This window comes from Pan troglodytes, chromosome 16, assembly GCF_028858775.2.
Source record: "Pan troglodytes isolate AG18354 chromosome 16, NHGRI_mPanTro3-v2.0_pri, whole genome shotgun sequence".
NCBI lineage: Eukaryota > Metazoa > Chordata > Mammalia > Primates > Hominidae > Pan > Pan troglodytes.
In genome coordinates this window covers 68,610,169-68,630,269 of record NC_072414.2, presented here as the reverse complement: position 1 = coordinate 68,630,269, position 20,101 = coordinate 68,610,169, and the positions used below count along the sequence as shown (strand labels likewise).

The 20,101-nt window shown below is 36.6% G+C and overlaps 2 protein-coding genes across 30 annotated transcripts in view; both read left to right on the top strand.

Annotated features, from left to right (window-relative positions):
- Positions 1-20,101, top strand: part of SCAPER (S-phase cyclin A associated protein in the ER) — a 567,113-nt gene that overhangs the window by 220,076 nt on the left and 326,936 nt on the right. The gene's annotated exons all lie outside the window — the stretch shown is intronic.
- On the top strand, positions 30-6,007 carry LOC112205600 (elongation factor 1-alpha 1-like). The gene has a single exon (XM_063795303.1). The coding sequence runs from the start codon at positions 4,489-4,491 to the stop codon at positions 5,875-5,877; it is 1,389 nt and encodes a 462-aa protein (XP_063651373.1). The 5' UTR covers positions 30-4,488; the 3' UTR covers positions 5,878-6,007.

The following is a 20,101-nucleotide window of genomic DNA, read 5'->3' as shown; positions in this document are numbered from 1 at the left end:
TTCATTTTTTATATCAGATGGACTTTTTTTTTTTTTTACTTTGAGTTATATTCTAGTACTACATTATCTTATTGCTAATACTGTTCCAGCTTTGGTGATTAGGAGCTCTTTCATTTAGTTTTTGTGTCTTTTTGATGTTGCCCTGTTTAGTTTTTTTTGGACACCTCTTTACTGGCATTTTATAATCTTGTAAGCAGCAGCCTTCTCTGGTATTCTTCCTTTTCTAGCCCTAGAATCAGCCACTTCTCCAAGGAGCTCTGTTTTTTTTTTTGTTTTGTTTTCAAGGATAACATTTAGAAAACAAGACCTAGATATAAGGAGTGCTCATTATTAACTAAGGTGTTGCTACTTCTAGGCCCTCAGGTTTAGAAGCCATTTTTAGGGGGAGGCTTTTCTCTACCATATCAGTTTCTTCTATATTCATTGTCTCTTAAGATTTTCCAGGTGTTCTTGAGTCAATAATTGATATTTTTTTTAGAAAATTACTGTCTTAGATTAGATTTTCTAATTTATTTTAATAAAAGTATATACACATAGTAAGTAGCCTCTTTAAAATCATTAAAATCTGTTTTCTATTTTCTGATTTCAATATTTTACACTTTGTTTTTGCCTTAATCAAACTTGCTAATGGTTTTTAAAATTTTTCTTCTTTTTACCTTTTTTCAGTCTCTTTCTCTCTCCTTCCCTCTACCCCGTCTCAGTTGAATGATTAATTTGTTTTTATTTGTTCTTGTTTTAAGACGTGTTATTTAATGCCACATATTTCCTTTAATTGAGGACAGTTTGATTTTCATTTTTTTTCCTTTTTAAGAAAGAGGCATTTGGGCTGGGTGCGGTGGCTCATGCCTGTAATCCCAGCACTTTGAAAGGCTGAGGCGGGCGGATCACTATGTCAGGAGATCGAGACCATCCTGGCTAACATGGTGAAACCCTGTCTCTACTAAAAATACAAAAAATTAGCTGGCCATGGTGACGAGCACCTGTAGTCCCAGCTACTCTGGAGGCTGAGGCAGGAGAATGGCGTGAACCCAGGAGGTGGAGATTGCAGTGAGCCGAGATCGTGCCAGGGCACTCCAGCCTGGATGACAGAGCAAGACTCTGTCTCAAAAAAAAAAAAAAAAAAAAAAAAAAGAGGCGTTTAAGGCTACAGTAACCAAAACAGCATGGTACTGGTACCAAAACAGATATATAGACCAATGGAACAGAACAGAGGCCTCAGAAATAACACCACTCATCTACAACCATCCGATCTTAGACAAACCTGACAAAAACAAGCAATGGGGAAAGGATTCCCTAGTTAATAAATGGTGTTGGGAAAACTGGCTAGCCATATGCAGAAAATTGAAAGTGCACCCTTTCCTTACACCTTACGCAAAAATTAACTCAAGATGAATTAAAGACTTAAAAATAAGAAAACCATAAAAATTGTAGAAGAAAACCTAGGCAATACCATTTAGGACATAGGCATGGGCAAAGAATTCATGACTAAAACACCAAAAGCAATGGCAACAAAAGCCAAGATTGACAAATGGGATCTAATTAAACTAAAGAGCTTCTGCACAGCAAAAGAAACTACCATCAGAGTAAACAGGCAACCTACAGAATGGGAGAAAATTTTTGCAATCTATCCATATGACAAAGGGCTAATATCCAGAATCTACAAATAACTTAAACAAGTTTACAGGAAGAAAACAACCCCATCAAAAAGTGGGCGGAGGATATGAACAGACACTTCTCAAAAGAAGACATTTATGCAGCCAACAAACATATGATGAAAAGCTCATCATCACTGGTCATTAGAGAAATGCAAATCAAAACCACAGTGAGATACCATCTCATGCCAGTTAGAATGGTGATTATTAAAGTCAGGAAACAACAGATGTTGGAGAGGATGTGGAGAAATAGGAGTGCTTTTACACTGTTGGTGGGAGTGTAAATTAGTTCAACCATTGCAGAAGACAGTGTGGCGATTCCTCAAGGGTCTAGAACTAGGAATACTATTTGACCCAACCATCCCATTACTGGGTATATACCCAAAGGATTATAAAACATTGTACTATAAAGACACATGTACATGTATGTTTATTGCAGCACTGTTCACAATAGCAAATACTTGGAACCAACCCAAGTGCTCATCGGTGATAGACTGGATAAAGAAAAGGTGGCATATGCACACCATGGAATATTATGCAGCCATAAAAAAGGATGAGTTCATGTCCTTTGCAGGGACATGGATGAAGCTGGAAACCATCATTCTCAGCAAACCAACACAAGAACAGAAAACCAAACACCGCATGTTCTCACTCATAAGTGGGAGCTGAACAACGAGAACACCTGGACACAAGAAGGGGAACATCACGCACCGGGGCCTGTTGGGGATGGGGTGCTAGGGGAGGGATAGTATTAGGAGAAATACCTAATGTAGATCATGGGTTGATGGGGGCAGCAAGCCACCATGGCATGTGTATACCTGTGTAACAAACCTGCATGTTCTGCATATGTACCCCAAACTTAAAGTATAATAATTTTTAAAAAGTATGTGTTGCCAATATGAGGACTATTCTTTGATTTTTAATTTTTACTTTTATCGGATAATGGTAAGAGAATATGGCTTATATAGGTTCCACTTTGAGGAGTTTATTAATTTTTCTTTGTAGTTTAATATATTGTAACATTTTAAGAGTAATCTCTTTTCTCTCTGGGTATATATAACATATATTAGATCAAATGTCTTAATTATCATGTAAATCTTACTTTTTTATCCGATTGGTTTTTGTTCATTTAAATCCTTTACTCAAAATGGAAAGAATGCCAATATGCTATTATTGTTATTTCTTCACATCTCCTTGTATTTCTAAAATCAATATTTGCTATTTATGTATTCCAAAGATTTATCATCACAGTCATAACTTTTTATATCTCTTTTACTGGTGAAGTTTACCTTTTAAGAATATGAAGCATTCCTCTTTTCTATTTAATGCCTTTCTCCTTGAATATTATTTTTGTCTGGTATTAATATGCAAACCTAGTTTTGGTTAATGTTGCTTGATAGATCCTCTTCCCTCTTGTCCCATTCATAATTTATATTTTGATTTTTTTGAATGTAGGTCTATTCCTAAAATGTATAATTTTATTTTGGTTGTTTATTGCTTTACAAAAAGAATACCTTGCTGTATGTAATCTTTATGGACTTGTGCTTTTTCCTTCAATATTATAATGCTTATATTCATCCAATTACTATGAAGAGCTTTAGTTTGTTGGTTTTGGTTGCTGTACTGTTTTGTGATTATACACGATTTATTTACTATCCTGTTGATTGGTGTTTATGTTGTTTTTAAGTTTCTGATTTGTAAGTAGTGTTGGTGTTAACATTCCTATACATACCACTTGTACATGTATAAGAGTTTTCCTTGGGTATATACCTAAGGGTGGAATGCTGAGTAGTATGGTATATAAATGTTCAATTTTAGAGATGATCCTATACTGTTTTTCTAATTGGTTGCACCAATTTGCACTCTTACCAGTGACGTATAAGAGTTATAGATTTACATTCTCCACAACTCTTGGCATTATATGGGTTTTTAACATTTGCCAATCAAGTAGGTGTAAAGTGATATTTCATTATAGGCTTGATTTTTATTTGCATGATCATTAATGACATAAAACATTTCTTCATGTTTTAGGTAAGTATTTTCTGTTCTGTAGAATGTGGCTGTTCTTCCCCTTTTCTGTTGAGTTCTATTGGGTTGTTTACTTTTCCTTTTTATTTTTAGGCTTTTTTCACAAATTGTTACTAGTTTTTTATTAGTTATGTATATTGGAAATATCTATAACAGTTTTTAACTTAGATTTTCATATTCTTATATCTATTAGCAAAAAATATTAATTTCAACAATCAAATTTATCAATATTGTCCTTTATAGATAGTACTTTTTGTGTTCTGCTTCAAAAATCTTCTCTATCTTACGTTATAAAAGTGGTTCACCTGTATTTTCCATTAAGTGTTTTGAAGTTTTGTTTTTGACATTTAAATCTTCAATCCACTTAGAATTATTTTTTACAGCTCCTTTTATTGGACTCTTCTTTCACCATCTCACGTCACCTCTGTTTTATGCTACATTTCATGCATGCATGAACTGTTTCTGGATTCCCTATCCTCGTTTGTCTGCTCCATTATCATGTTATCTTACTTAAGAAACTTGTTGTCCTACACAGGAGAACAAGATCTTTCTTGTGGCTTCTTGTCCTTTTACTCATCCTTATACATTTTAGAATTAAATTGTCAAGTTCTATCAAAAACTGTTGAGAATTGTTTTAAATCAGATCATTTGGGAAATAATTCACATCTTCCTGATATTCTTCTTATTTGTGAATGCCATATTATTACATTTCAATTAGGCCTTTAAGAATATTCGTTACTGCTTTTTTTTTCGCAACGGGTTTGCCGCCAGAACACAGGTGTCGTGAAAACTACCCCTAAAAGCCAAAATGGGAAAGGAAAAGACTCATATCAACATTGTCGTCATTGGACACGTAGATTCGGGCAAGTCCACCACTACTGGCCATCTGATCTATAAATGCGGTGGCATCGACAAAAGAACCATTGAAAAATTTGAGAAGGAGGCTGCTGAGATGGGAAAGGGCTCCTTCAAGTATGCCTGGGTCTTGGATAAACTGAAAGCTGAGCGTGAACGTGGTATCACCATTGATATCTCCTTGTGGAAATTTGAGACCAGCAAGTACTATGTGACTATCATTGATGCCCCAGGACACAGAGGCTTCATCAAAAACATGATTACAGGGACATCTCAGGCTGACTGTGCTGTCCTGATTGTTGCTGCTGGTGTTGGTGAATTTGAAGCTGGTATCTCCAAGAATGGGCAGACCCGAGAGCATGCCCTTCTGGCTTACACACTGGGTGTGAAACAACTAATTGTCGGTGTTAACAAAATGGATTCCACTGAGCCACCCTACAGCCAGAAGAGATATGAGGAAATTGTTAAGGAAGTCAGCACTTACATTAAGAAAATTGGCTACAACCCCGACACAGTAGCATTTGTGCCAATTTCTGGTTGGAATGGTGACAACATGCTGGAGCCAAGTGCTAACATGCCTTGGTTCAAGGGATGGAAAGTCACCCGTAAGGATGGCAATGCCAGTGGAACCACGCTGCTTGAGGCTCTGGACTGCATCCTACCACCAACTCGTCCAACTGACAAGCCCTTGCGCCTGCCTCTCCAGGATGTCTACAAAATTGGTGGTATTGGTACTGTTCCTGTTGGCCGAGTGGAGACTGGTGTTCTCAAACCCGGTATGGTAGTCACCTTTGCTCCAGTCAATGTTACAACGGAAGTAAAATCTGTCGAAATGCACCATGAAGCTTTGAGTGAAGCTCTTCCTGGGGACAATGTGGGCTTCAATGTCAAGAATGTGTCTGTCAAGGATGTTCGTCGTGGCAACGTTGCTGGTGACAGCAAAAATGACCCACCAATGGAAGCAGCTGGCTTCACTGCTCAGGTGATTATCCTGAACCATCCAGGCCAAATAAGCGCCGGCTATGCCCCTGTATTGGATTGCCACACGGCTCACATTGCATGCAAGTTTGCTGAGCTGAAGGAAAAGATTGATCGCCGTTCTGGTAAAAAGCTGGAAGATGGCCCTAAATTCTTGAAGTCTGGTGATGCTGCCATTGTTGATATGGTTCCTGGCAAGCCCATGTGTGTTGAGAGCTTCTCAGACTATCCACCTTTGGGTCGCTTTGCTGTTCGTGATATGAGACAGACAGTTGCGGTGGGTGTCATCAAAGCAGTGGACAAGAAGGCTGCTGGAGCTGGCAAGGTCACCAAGTCTGCCCAGAAAGCTCAGAAGGCTAAATGAATATTATCCCTAATACCTGCCACCCCACTCTTAATCAGTGGTGGAAGAACGGTCTCAGAACTGTTTGTTTCAATTGGCCATTTAAGTTTAGTAGTAAAAGACTGGTTAATGATAACAATGCATCGTAAAACCTTCAGAAGGAAAGGAGAATGTTTTGTGGACCACTTTGGTTTTCTTTTTTGCGTGTGGCGGTTTTAAGTTATTAGTTTTTAAAATCAGTACTTTTTAATGGAAACAACTTGACCAAAAATTTGTCACAGAATTTTGAGACCCATTAAAAAAGTTAAATGAGAAAAAAAAAAAAAAAAAAAGAATATTCGTTACTAAATTAGGTTTTATAATTCCCCCTAGCGGTATTTTTTACCTGTTAGTTTGTTGCTCTATAGAAATGCAAGTGATTTTGCATATCAAGCTCATATTTAGCCCTCTTGTTAAACTCTTATTTCCAGTAACTTGTCTGTAGATTGAGGTTTCTATGTAAATAATCACACTACAAATAATAAGGTTGTATTGTGTATTTGCATTGTTTATAACTCAAATTTACTTTTTTTTTTTTAAATTACATTGGCTCATATCCATAGTACAATGGTGAACACATGTAGCAGTGGCATTCTGTCTCATACCTGATTTTAAAGAGTATGATTCTAAAGTTTTCTCACTTAAAACGATGTTTGCTTTAGGTGTGTAATAACTAGTCTTTTCAGTTAAGGAAGTTTCTTTTTCTAATTTCTAAATATTGGCTTATGGATTTGTTGTTTAATCTTTTAGTATAGTGACATATTTATTTCCTAATATTAAACGGTTTTTGCTAAGCTGGAATAACCCTAATTCATTACTGGTATATTATCTTTTTTATGTATTCTTTGCTAATATTCTGTTCACTACTATTGCATATAAATTTATGAGTTGATAGAGTTTTATGATTTTTCCTTTTTTGCGTCATCTTTGGTTATCAGGATTATTCTCATACAATAAGTTAGGAACTCCTTTTTTTCTATTTTCTGGAAGATTTGTACAATACCAGGATTGTCTTTTCTTTGAAATTTTGAAAGAAATTCCTTGAAAATTCATCTGGTCCTGGTCCTTTCTTGGTTGGAAGATTCTTAAACAACCTTTAGTATTATTAATAATTACTAGTGTATTTAAATATTTCCCTTTTAGTCTCTTCTGCAAAGTTAAGAGTTTTTTTTTGTTTTTTTTTTTTTTTTACTTTTTTCCACTTTCTTTCTTTTTTTTTTTATTATACTTTAAGTTTTAGGGTACATGTGCACATTGTACAGGTTAGTTACATATGTATACATGTGCCATGCTGGTGCGCTGCACCCACTAACTCGTCATCTAGCATTAGGTATATCTCCCAATGCTATCCCTCCCCCCTCCCCCCTCCCCACCACAGTCCCCAGAGTATGATATTCCCCTTCCTGTGTCCATGTGATCTCATTGTTCAATTCCCACCTATGAGTGAGAATATGCGGTGTTTGGTTTTTTGTTCTTGCGATAGTTTACTGAGAATGATGGTTTCCAATTTCATCCATGTCCCTACAAAGGATATGAACTCATCATTTTTTATGGCTGCATAGTATTCCATGGTGTATATGTGCCACATTTTCTTAATCCAGTCTATCATTGTTGGACATTTGGGTTGGTTCCAAGTCTTTGCTATTGTGAATAATGCTGCAATAAACATACGTGTGCATGTGTCTTTATAGCAGCATGATTTATAGTCATTTGGGTATATACCCAGTAATGGGATGGCTGGGTCAAATGGTATTTCTAGTTCTAGATCCCTGAGGAATCGCCACACTGACTTCCACAATGGTTGAACTAGTTTACAGTCCCACCAACAGTGTAAAAGTGTTCGGAAATTTATTTTTATACTGTTTTAAAAATATTTTCATGTAGTTATTGATAGCATTCTTGTATCTTTTAAGTCTCTACCTCATTTGTAGTTATACCCCTTTCTTAGTCATAATACTATTTGAGTATCCTTTTATTTTTAGTCTTCCCTAAGGTTTTTTTTATTTTTAATATCTTAAAATTTATTTAATTTTTAAATTTTCAATTACTATGGGTATGTAATAGTTGAATATAATTGTGGTGTACATGTGATGTTTTGATACAGGCATACAATGTGTAATGACCAAATCAGAGTAATTGGGGTATCCATCACCTCCAGCAGTAGATTTTTCTCTATCCCTTTACATTGAGCATATGGGTGTCATTGCATGTAAGATGGGTCTCTTGAAGATAGCATGTAATTGGGTCTTGCTTTTTTATCCAGCTTGCCACTCTGTGCCTTTTAATTGGGACATTTATACCATTCAAAGTTAATATTCGTATGTGTAGATTTGATCCTGTCATCATGGTGTTAGTTGGTTATTATGCAGACTTGATTGCGTGGCTGCTTTATAGTGTCGGTGGTCTATATAGTTAAGTGTGTTTTTGTGGAGGCTGGTAGCCATCTTTCCTATTCATATTTATCACTCCCTTAAGGACCTCTTATAAGGCAGGTCTGTGGTAATGAATTCCCTTAGCATTTGTTTGTCTGAAAAGGGTCTTATTTTTCCTTTGCTTTTGAAGCTTAGTTGGGCTGCATGTGAAATTCTTTTTAATTTTTAGAAACGTGGTCTTGCTCCATTACAAGGCTGAACTCCAACTCTTGGCCTCAGTCAGTCCTCCTGCCTCAGCCTCCCGAGTTGCTAGGATTATAGGTGTGAGCCACCCCACCCAACTCTGCAATATGAAATTCTTGGTTGGAATTTCTTTTTCTTTAAGAATGCTGAATGTGGACCCCCCCACCCCCTACAGTGTCTTCTGTCTTGTAAGGTTTCTGCTAAACAGTTTGCTGTTAGCTTGATAGGGGTTCCTTTTGTAAGTGATCTGTGCCTTCTTTCTAGCTACCTTTAACATTTTTTTTTTCTTTCATTTCGACCTTGGGAAACCTGATGACTCTGTGTTTTGGGGATGGCCATCTTGTATAGTATTGTGCAGGGTTCTCTGTGTTTTCTGAAGTTGAATTATGGCCTTTCTAGCATGGTCAGGGAAATTTTCATGGATGATAGCCCTCAGATATGTTTTCCATATTTGCATGCTTTTTCTCCTTGTCTTTCAGGGATGCCATGGCATCATTGATTTGGTCTTGTTACATAATCCCATATTTCTCAGAGGTTTTGGTCATTTTTCTTTATTCTTTTTTCTTTATTTTGTTTGACTGAGTTAATTCGGAGAACCAGTCTTTGTGACCTGAGATTCTTTCCTCAGCTTGGTCAGTTCTGCTGTTAATATTTGTGATTGTGTTATGAGATTCTCGAAGTGAGTTTTTCAGCTCTATCAGATCAATTTTTTTTTTCATAAAATGAGCGTTTCATTTTTTAACTCCTGCATTGTTTCATCGTATTTCTTAGATACTTGGGTTGGGTTTTGACTGCCTCCTGAATCTCCATGATGGATGTTCCTATCCATATTCTGAATTCTGTGTCTGTCATTTCAGCCATTTCAGCCTGGTTAAGAACCATTCCCGGGGAACTAATATGGTACTTTTGAGGTAAGAAGACATTCTGGCTTTTTGAGTTGCCACAGATCTTATTCTTTCTCATGTATGTGGGCTGATGTTCCTTCAGTTTTTGAAGTTGCTGTGCTTTGGATGGGGTCGTTTTGTTTTTAATCTTATTTGGTGCCCTTGGGGTTTCATTGTGTTATAAGGTGGGCTCAGTTGGTTGACTTCATTTTTGGAAAATTTTAGGGGGCCAGAGCTCAACTAAGTACTCCTAGGCTGTGTGCTGTAACTCTGGGGGGCTAGTATCCAGCCCTCTGCTTTGTTTTCTGGCCCCTTGAGGTTAGGAACCTGCTTTCCTGGAGGGGCTGAAGTATTTCTGGTCTACTGACCACAACACTCTAATGGGTGGTACCAGCTAAAGTGCTTTTTCGAGGTGGTGCTTTGGGATCTATGCTCACTTGTATGTGTCAGCAAATGCCGCACTGTTTTGGGGTATACTCATGTTGGCTATGGTGACGTAGCAGTGGGAGCTGGACTGTGGCCTTCCTGCTTGTGCTTGTGCCAGCAGGGGTGGGGCAGGATTTCCAGCATTTGTGTTTGCACTCGCGCTTGCAGTGGCAGGGTGTTGATGGGCGTGGGGCCGCCAATGTCTGTGTGCACATTCAAACTGGCAATGATGGCACAGCTGGGTACCTCCCTTTCAGCTGGGGGCATCATTGGGGTGTGCTTGTGCCAGCAGCAGTGGCACAGCAGTCTGCATGCTCACACGTACACTGTGGGGTGGGGGGGGAAGGGAGGTGAGCTCTGTCCATGTGAGTGCACTGTCACAGATGTGGGTATGTGGCCATGGGCTTCTGCATGCTGGCAAAGTGCCTGGGGAAGGTTGTCGGTAGGCTGGTACATTTCCACAGGGCCCAGTCTAACGGAGCTCTCTGATGGTCAGATGAAGTGTCTTGACAAAGAACATATGAAGAGCCCCAGCGGCACCCTGGTTGGGCATCTGAGGCAGAGCTCCAAGTGGTGCAGTCATGCTGGGGCTGCAGGAGAGGCTAGCATACAGGGCGGTGCCCAGATGGGACTACCTGTGTCTCATGGGCAAGACCACTTTGTCCTGTCCAGATCTGACAATCACTCTAAGGCTAAAATCTCCTAGAGGAGCATGGTGAGCCTTGGGGGATGGTCAGTCATTGCCAGGCTCTACTGCAGACGTTCCCACACCAAACCCTCTAGGCTTCAACAGGCTGGAGTCTTGCCCCTACCGCCCCTCTAAGCAGCTCTCCCTGTTAGCATAAGTGTCTGTGGTAGTTGTGATGTCTTCTGCTGCTAGGATTCCAGGGATCTGTGGAGAGAAGAGGCCACTCCTTGCCTCCTCAACTCATCTCTTCCCCAGAATTTTTGGGTGCCAAGAACCAGTCCTGGTTCTCAGTATCCCCATGCCGTGTTTCCAGCTTCCTCCCTCTTCATCCCAGCATCTGCATTCTGCTTCTGTTCACTCTCGCTGCTTCCCCCTGACAGTCTACTCAGAGTATGCCAGTCACCTCCATGTCCCAATCACTGGGTGATAGATGTTCCTCCTGGCTGCATCCAGTTGGCCATCTTGGCCACTACACTGTTTTGTATCCCCTTTGGTCTTAGATGGGTCTCTTACAGATAGCTTGTGCCTGGATTTTCTTCTGTTAAACTAGTCTTATAGTATTTATCTTTTAGTTGAGGATTTGTTTTTAAGTGGACACAGTATTTAATAGTATTGTAATATGCATAATTATTTTATTTTACAATGTTTCTTACTGTAGGAAATTTGAAAATTGGGTAAGTTCTCCTTTTGTTTATAGGGTTAGGAATAGATTTTTCTTAGAAATGTGTATTACAGTAGAGAGCTTTGAGGTATAACTATCGTACATTTCTTACCCTGATTTTTAAGTGTACAATTTAATTAATTTTGGCATATACATAACACCATGGAACCATCACCATGATCAAGATAGTGAACAAATTTATCACCTCAAAACTTTCCTCATCTACTATATCCTTGCTGATTTTTCTCTTGTCTCACCAGTTTTTGAGAGAGGATATTGAAATCTCTGATTTTAATTGTGTGTTTGTCTTCATGTAGTCTTCAATTGTATTATTAGCTATATAAATGTGTCTTAGTATGTTTTTGTGTTGCTTCAGAAGAACACCTGAGGCTGGTTAATTTATAAAGAAAAGACATCTCTTTAGCTGACAGTTCTGCTAGCTGGAAGGTTTAAGATTGAGCACATAGTGAGGTCCTCAGGGTGCTTCCACTCATGTCAGAAAGTGAAGAGGAGCTGGTGCATGCAGAGATCACATGGTGAGAGAGGAAGCAAGAGAGTGAAGAGGGAGGTTCTAGGCTCTTTTTAAGCAGCAGCTCTCATGGGAACTAATAGAGGAAGGACTCACCGCTCCACCAAGGAAGGGCCTTTATCTAATCATAAGGCATCCACCCCCATCACCCAATAACTTCCCAGTATGCCCCACCTCCAACATTAGGGATCAAATTTTAGTATGGAATTTGGAATGGACAAGCATCCAAGGTATAGCAAATGCTAAGGATTGTTAGGTTTTCTTAATTGGCCCCTGTAATTATTATTATTATTATTATTATTATCATCGTGAAATGACCTACTTTGTCCCTGTGCATATTCTTTGCTCTGAAATTTACCTGGTTTAATATTAATATAGCCATTTCAGCTTTCTTTTCTGTTGTGTTAGGATGGTATATCATTTTCTGTCATTCTACTTTTAACCTATGTATTGTATATTTGCATGCATTTTTTTGGTCAGTATTTAGAAGTTAACAGCACTGTGATGAAGCTGCTGACACCCTCAAGCCCTTGTCACCTATGGCTGTGGAAGCTACTCGAAACTAAGGACTTCTGGCTCTGAGCATTATCTTCCCTTTGATCTTGGTTTGAAAGATTAATGTTATTTGTGATACATGGTATTACTGTTACTCTATTACTAAAATATTTTCTAAGGATGAAGCCTGATACTAGTCAAGTTGCTGTATTTGAAATCTGAGAATTCTGAGAAAACACCTTTCATTACAAGGCATGGTTCAGTACAACTGAATCATTCCTTGTTGCAATATTGAGCTCAGATGTTTCTTATTCTTCACAGCATGATAAATTAATAACCTTTTTGAACTGTGGGCTTTCCTTTGAGTTGTCTGTTAAACCTCAGATTAGATCAGAAAGGAACATCAGAATCTGCAAAAGAAGGGTTTACCTCATTCATCATTGCCACCTACCAGAAAACTGATGGAGTATTTGTAATTGTCACTGAGTGGCGAGGGGACAGATGGTGAACTGTCATCCTTATCAGTGGATGGCTTTTCTCTTTTGCATGGTGTCTGTTTCACAGTATTTCATTAGCTTTATTTTTCTCATCTGTCACTTTAAACAATATAATAAATAAATTGTAACTGATAAAAATATAAGTATATCCTACATCTGTGGAAAGGGACCTTAGCAGAGTTGAATCTTTTGTATAATTAAAATGACATATTTATTTTCAGAAGTTGTCATTGCCATATATGTTTAAAGTGATGTAGTCACAAATGATGCATAAATAATAAATGATGCATAAATGATAAAAATGCATTGCATTTCAGATTTTCAGATTTTCTCAAATTTACTGTTTGACAGAATTTTAAACTTAAATATAATGGAACTGTCAGTCTTTTTCTTTTATTTTTTAAAGCATTTCTTGAGCACTTGCTTGTGTAATCTCTATTAGGCCAGGTGCTAGGGAAACATAGGTAAAAGATGTCATGTGAGCCCACCTCTGACAAATTTCACAGTTTCTTGAATCTCTAAACACACTCATTTTTATATGAATTAAGTAATTTTTCTATATTGTTGTCTTCATTTTTGAATAGTGTTTGAATACTGTCTGTGGATACTTTATTTGATATGACTAATGCCATCCAAGACATTCGTAATTACCAATCAGCTTTAAAGAGTTCCTCTGTGTACTTTCTGGAACATAATCTGTTGGAATGTTTTCTTGGATGAATGATCATCTATGAAAAGAACAGTTTACTACATATTCCTTTGGTCTTAGTGTGAATAAAACTCTGGCCCCCAGAGAATCATTCCTCCTTAACTTAAGCAGTTAGCATAAGTCCTTGATACATAGTAGGTTTTGACTTAAATGTTAGTGAATTGAGCTAAAACCCTAACTTATTATCTTCAGTATGCTGTATCTATGGGGATGCTATACGAAATATGTGATAAAGTGCTGTCTAAAAATGCCCTTTGTTTTTAGGTGAGTGTTCCTTAATTTTTCCCTTCTTTTATCTGTTTCTCTGTCTTGTTCTCCCAATTTTCCTTCTTCTTCTTTCTCTTCCAGGTACCTTGATCTCTTTCCTGCCCTCCTATACCTTCCTCACCTTTTACTTCTCTCACCCTCTTCATCATCCAGAGAAACAAGAAATATAAGTTTTAACCCTTCAGTCCTTCACCCCTTCCCAATTTGGGTAGAAGGCAGTGAGGGAGTATTATAAATGCTTCCTATTTATCTTATTTGTTGTCGTGCTGGGCAGGCTTAAAGCAGTGGTATACTTAATAATATTTTTTAAATGTGAGGAAAAAAATGGATTTTTCAGTTAACTGGTAAAACTGGATTTTAGATTCCAAAGTTGATAAAGTGTAGGCTGAGACTGAGAGGAAATTTTTTTTCCAAATGACATGTGAAAACCGTTGCACTAATTTTTTATGTATTTAGATTTGTAACTTGGTTTCCACCCTGGTCTTAAAAATAAACTTTAAAGAAATAAGCCTTTAAGCAAGACATTGAATTTTCTTTGAAAAACTCTGATTTTCTAATAAAAAAATTTGTATTACTGTAATTAAGCTTTGGATCCTTTTTTTCAAAGTGTACATTTAAATCCATTTGATCTAGGAAGAAAAGTATCTTTGAATATTCTAAATTCTATTATAATATTTAAAATAATGGGAAGGAGATTATTTGCTTCATTGTGCCACATTTTATGGAATGTGTTTGAGACAACACTTGACAGAACTCTAAAAATGGCAGCTTAATGAAATTCTGTGTTGTGTCATTTATATTTCCTGCCTATTCTATTTTTAGAACTTTTGTTCTTTTCCAAAGATCATGAACCTATTGGTCAGTTTTTTTCCCCATGTCTCTTAAAAAATAGGAAATATGGGAACCCTTAGGAGGAGTCTGATAGACTATCAAGGTCATAAACCTGAGTATGAATTATTTCGTAGAATACAGTAAATTATGTTAGGAAAACCAGAGCTTTGGTCTAGTATGCCATAAAAGGTAATTAAAAGAATAAGAAGGGTGTAAACTTTGATGAGATCATGTCTGCATACGTATTAGTTTCTTTATGTACATTATTATTATTTTAAACTATAGCAGTGTTGTTTAAAATTTTACAGTGTGACTTAAAAACTAGACTTAAAATTTTATTGTGTGTGTGGAATTAGCCACCATTAATTAGCTTTTGGGCTTGTTACATTGATTTTTAGAATATTAGGGAAGGAGGGCTTTATAATTTATTATCTAATCCCTTAATTTTACTAATTAGGAAACTGATGCCTAGAGAAGTCAGTCAGTCATGAGTTGCAGACTTTATCTTGGTGTGGATCTCTTGACTCACAGTTAAGTGCTCCTTCTACTGCATCAAGCTGCTTTTCTATACCTAAAATAAAAACAGTGTCCCTATTAAGGCTTAATTAGAATTAACAGTATGAAATATGGTCAACTAAGACTCATTTCTGATTCTCTTAGTAGGAGATAGGAATTGTATTATGCAGGATTCAGTGAGGCTAGAAGTCACATTTTAAAAATTATATTAGGAAGGAAGGAGATCCAGGCACCTTTTGGGAAGATTTTTATTGTGATTCACATTTTGAAAATGAGTAAGTCAGTCTTATCTACTGTGTCTCACAGGGTATATCTTTGCTTTTACTTGTGCCTGTGACATAGTAATTAGCTTTGAGAATAGATACAAAAAGATAAGTGATGTCTATACAACAGATATTGTACAACAACTATAACCTTATGCAAATTGACCCTCTTTACTTGAAAGATACTGCTTTTTCTTCCATTTCCTTAATAACATTATTTATAATATTTATAATAAAGTACATATTAATATATATTTATTGTAGAAAATTGAAGCAAAAACAAAGTAATGCCTGCTGTATTAATATTTTGATCTAATTATTTTCTTCTTTTTATGCCCAAATATATAAAACTCACATATTTATATATAAACTGCATTGCATAGATTTGAATCCAGAATTTTTATTTAACATTATACAATGAAAATTTTAATATAATTAATATTGTTTAAAATTAAATTTATATAGTATCATCTCAATGCATGTGCCATAATTTATGTAATCAATTTCTTACTGCTGATATTTTGTTGTAAATCTCACTGCAGTGAATATCTTTATAGAGAAATCTTTTTGTACATCTCTATTTCATTATGGCAATTTTTCAGAAAAATTATTTAAAGTACCTTTTTTTGACTGATCACTTACTAAATATTAGGTAGACTGGGGTATAAGACTAGTTGACTGTTTAGCAAGGTAGATTGTTATGAAATGTGACTATGTAGAACAGAGGCAGGTATACCAGTATCCAAAGACCTCCATCTTTTTGATGGCTGGAGCTATAGATGACTTGAAGCGAACAGCATTTGAAATAAAAGGAGGTAAAATTTCTGTGTTTTTCTGATCCCAGCCAGTGCAGGCTGGGTGAAGGAAGTGGGGTGTTAAGAAAGGATGCCATCAAGGCTCAGGGCCCAAAGGTTGCATTCTAAGGTTCTGAGCAGAGTTCAAATCACAGCAGGAATCTCAAGCAATGAGTAGGGAGAAGAAGAAATTAAGAAACCCAGTTTCAGCCAGGCACAGTGGCTCACGCCTGTAATCTCAGCACTTTGGAAGGCCGAGGTGGGTGGATCACCTGAGGTCAGGAGTTCGAGACCAGCCTGGCCAACATGGCAAAACCCCGTCTCTACTAAAAATACAAAAATTAGCCAGGCATGGTGGCGGGCGCCTGTAATCCCAGCTACTCGGGAGGCTGAGGCAGGAGAATCACTTGAACCCAGGAGGTGGAGGTTGTAGTAAGCTGAGATCACGCCACTGCAGTCCAGCCTGGGTGACAGAGTGGGACTCCATCTCAAAAAAAAAAAAAAAAACCAGTTTCATGGAATGGACTACCCACCCCTGAGGATAGAGTGAAAAGTGCTGCGTGCCCAAATACAGAAGCGTTCAAGTGTATTGGATTCTGGACCTAGAGTAGCAAGAGTAATTTCAGAACCTACAAGTTAGTATATGGATCCCATTAGTGTACTTCGTATCATGGCAGATTTGGCTATGGAATTATGGGAAGGGCATTAGAACCTTCATTTCAAAGTAGCTCCAGAAAGCAGAGCCTGACCGTTTTTTGTCAGCATTGTTACTTAGAAGGTTCAGCTTCTGCATCATTCTGTAATTGCCAGTTAAATTTTGTCCTGTTCCATAGCCTCAGACATAAGAGAACCAACCAAGGAAAGTGATGAGGTCAATACAAATATATCACCTCTTCTTTCAGTAAAGCATATCCTTATTAATTTTACTTTTCTGCAGAAGATTGTTTTCTCCTATCCTTATAACAGATTTCAAACTTACAGTACAGTATATGCTTTCAGCACTTGACTAGTGCACAAATGTGTTAATTTCGTTTTAAGTTCAGGTCTTAGATGCTTGAGAGATATAAATATTATAATTTCATCTACTTATTTGGCAAGCCAAACATGGAATTTTCAGATTTATATGTATATATTATTTTTCTCTACAAAATGACTCTTTTGTAAACTATTATGGTGAATTTAAAACATACATAATAGTTGACAGAATAGTATGATGAACCTCCACTTACTCATCACACAACCTTGCAGTGATAAACTTGTGGTAAATCCTGCCTCATTGGCATTCCATCCGCTCTCCATAAGTACTATCTTGAAGTCAATTCCAGGTAACATTTCATTATGGCTATTTTTTATGGAGGTTTTCTTTCTGCTTCCGAAAGTAACACATGCTTCTTATAAAAGAGGAAATTTAAAACTTGTCACAATCATCTAGTGAGAAATTTTAATTTTTGCCTTTTCTTATGTTACTTTATGCGTGCCAATGTATACATATAAATACACACAAAATATATATTATGTATAAAACTTTGCTGCATAATTGTATTAGGGAAAGGCCTAAGCTGCTATAAAAGCACCAAAATACAGTGATTTTAAGAACATAGAAATTTATTTTTTACAGTACAGTTCTGAGGTAAGCAGAGTAGGTTTTCAGGGTCGCTTTATGTGACATATTTTTTCAGGGACCCATCTTCTGTCTTTACCATCTCTTCAGGTATGCCCTCCCTTCATGATTAGAGCTGTTGTTACAGGCTCTTTTCTGTTGGAATTTGCAGAAGGGGAAGAGTAAATGGACCTTAAAACACCGAGTATGCATTCATTTTCCATTGATGAGTACTCAGTCACATGGTCACCTCAAGCTACAAGAAGGACTGGAAATTCAGTTCATAGTGAAAGACTTATGTGACTTGCTATAAAGCTCTATTACTATGGAGTCTGGTGCAGTGCAATATTTCTTTGTCCTCTTTATTTCCTCCCTTATAGACACATGAACCTAGAGTCTTAGACTCAGGTTTGATCCATTTGGTAAGACTATAATTGGTGTTGAGTTCTTTCATCAAGATGAACATAATGTTTGATTGTTTTTTATTTCTGTGGTATTGACATATCAGCTATTGACGCTTAGTACCTAGATCCACTAATTAATAGATATGGGGATATTCCAGTTCTGCATTTCATTTTCATTTATTATTTGTAATACATTTATAAAGAAATGGTTCCCTCATCTACTATTTGGCTACTGAGTACAGTTTGTAAATATGTGTGTAAGTCAGTACACATTTTTTATTATTTACCAGTTTTCAAGATAATGAACTGGTTTCCTATTATCCTCCAAAGTTATCTGATTGGGGTGTGTGTGTGTGTGTGTGTGTGTGTGTGTGTGTGTGTGTATATAGATAGATAAATTATGAATTGATGGATTTAAATGTTTTTAATGGGTTTCAGTCATTTGTAGTTTTCCTGTTTGAATCTCAAATTATGCCATCTTTTGTTCAGTGAGAGTCTTTTAGAGTTTGTTTTCAAGTCCTTTTGACATGAGCCCAGTCGAATTTGATAGTTGCCTTGCTACCCAGTTTGACAAGGTGTTAGACTTATTATCAGCCATTTTGGTAAGAAACGCTGCTTACTTTTACTGGGAAATGATATTTCAAGACCATAATCAGAGATGCTCATTGCTACTGGGTTGATCATTGTGAACAGAATTAGGAAACGAAGAAATGAAATACGTGTATATGTGTGTGTCTATTCAGCCTCCTCTGCATTGCATCCTGTATCACTTTTCTTCCATACCAAATATCAGGTTCTCAAAGACAGAAGAGATGATAGAATTGTAATATAACCATATTTACTCTATCCTGCCCAACACATGGAACAGTCTTAGAATAACATTACTAATAGTACCACCATCAGTGTAATTACCAAGAACAGTTTAAATTTCTTTTCATATGTTTTCCCCATTCTCCCCATCTTTTAAAAATAGTAACATGATGATAAATCTGAGACACCAGCATTATATACTGGATTCTTTAGCTTTTATCCCTAGTTTAGTCTCAGTTCTGTAAGTATGTATGCAATGTTCACCAGTAGTCCTTGTCCATGTCTCTCCTGTCATTTTTCTTTTCTAAGGCATGTTCTGAGGAATCATGTAGATTCCTCAGAAAGGTTTGTGATAATAATATTGTCTAGGTTTTGAAAATGTTGATAATAATTTGTGCTTTTTTTGCTTGAAAGTTAATTTTACTAGATAGAAAATCTTTAGCTTGTATTTCTTTCTTGAAAATAGTAAATACATTATTTTCTTTTGGCATAAAATGTTGCTGTCAAAAAGGCTGATGATAATCCAGTTTTTTTCCTTGTAAGTGACTTGTTTTTTTTCCCCCTAAATGCTGAAATAAATTTTCTTTTTATTTAAGGCTCAGAAATTTTAGTAAGATATGTCAGTATTAGCCCTTTCTAGGTCAGTATTTTTGAGTGTATTGTGTCCTCTTTCAGTATTTATATTCTTCACTTGATCTTAGCCAAAAGGCTGAGAAGCAATTCTTTTTATATTCTTGAAAGTTTTATTGGATTAAAGTTTTTAATATTTGATCTTTTCTCTTGCTTTGATTTACTTTGTCAAGAACTCCTATTATCTGGATCTCATCTTTGTCCTCTTGCAGTATTTCCACTTACTTTGAAATCATTTTTTATTAAAAAATTGTATCCTTTTTATTTACGTTTTGAGGCATTATTTGTTGTGTTTATTTACTCTTATACATCTTCTGTTTTGTTTTTATTCCTTAAATGATTTCTTTCATTGCAATCTTTTTTTGAGTTTTAAGACCTAATTATTAAGTTTTTAAGATAATGATTTCTGTTGTTCTCTCATGCCTTATATCATTTTTTGTGTGTGTTTCAGCTTATTTTGAAATAGAAAGTTACATTTTGACCTGTGCATACATTTTTTTGGTGTGATTTGTTGTTGTTTGTAAGGTTGCTATTCAGCTTATTTGTTCTGATAACTTTGGCATTTGACCTTGATAATTTTCTCTTGC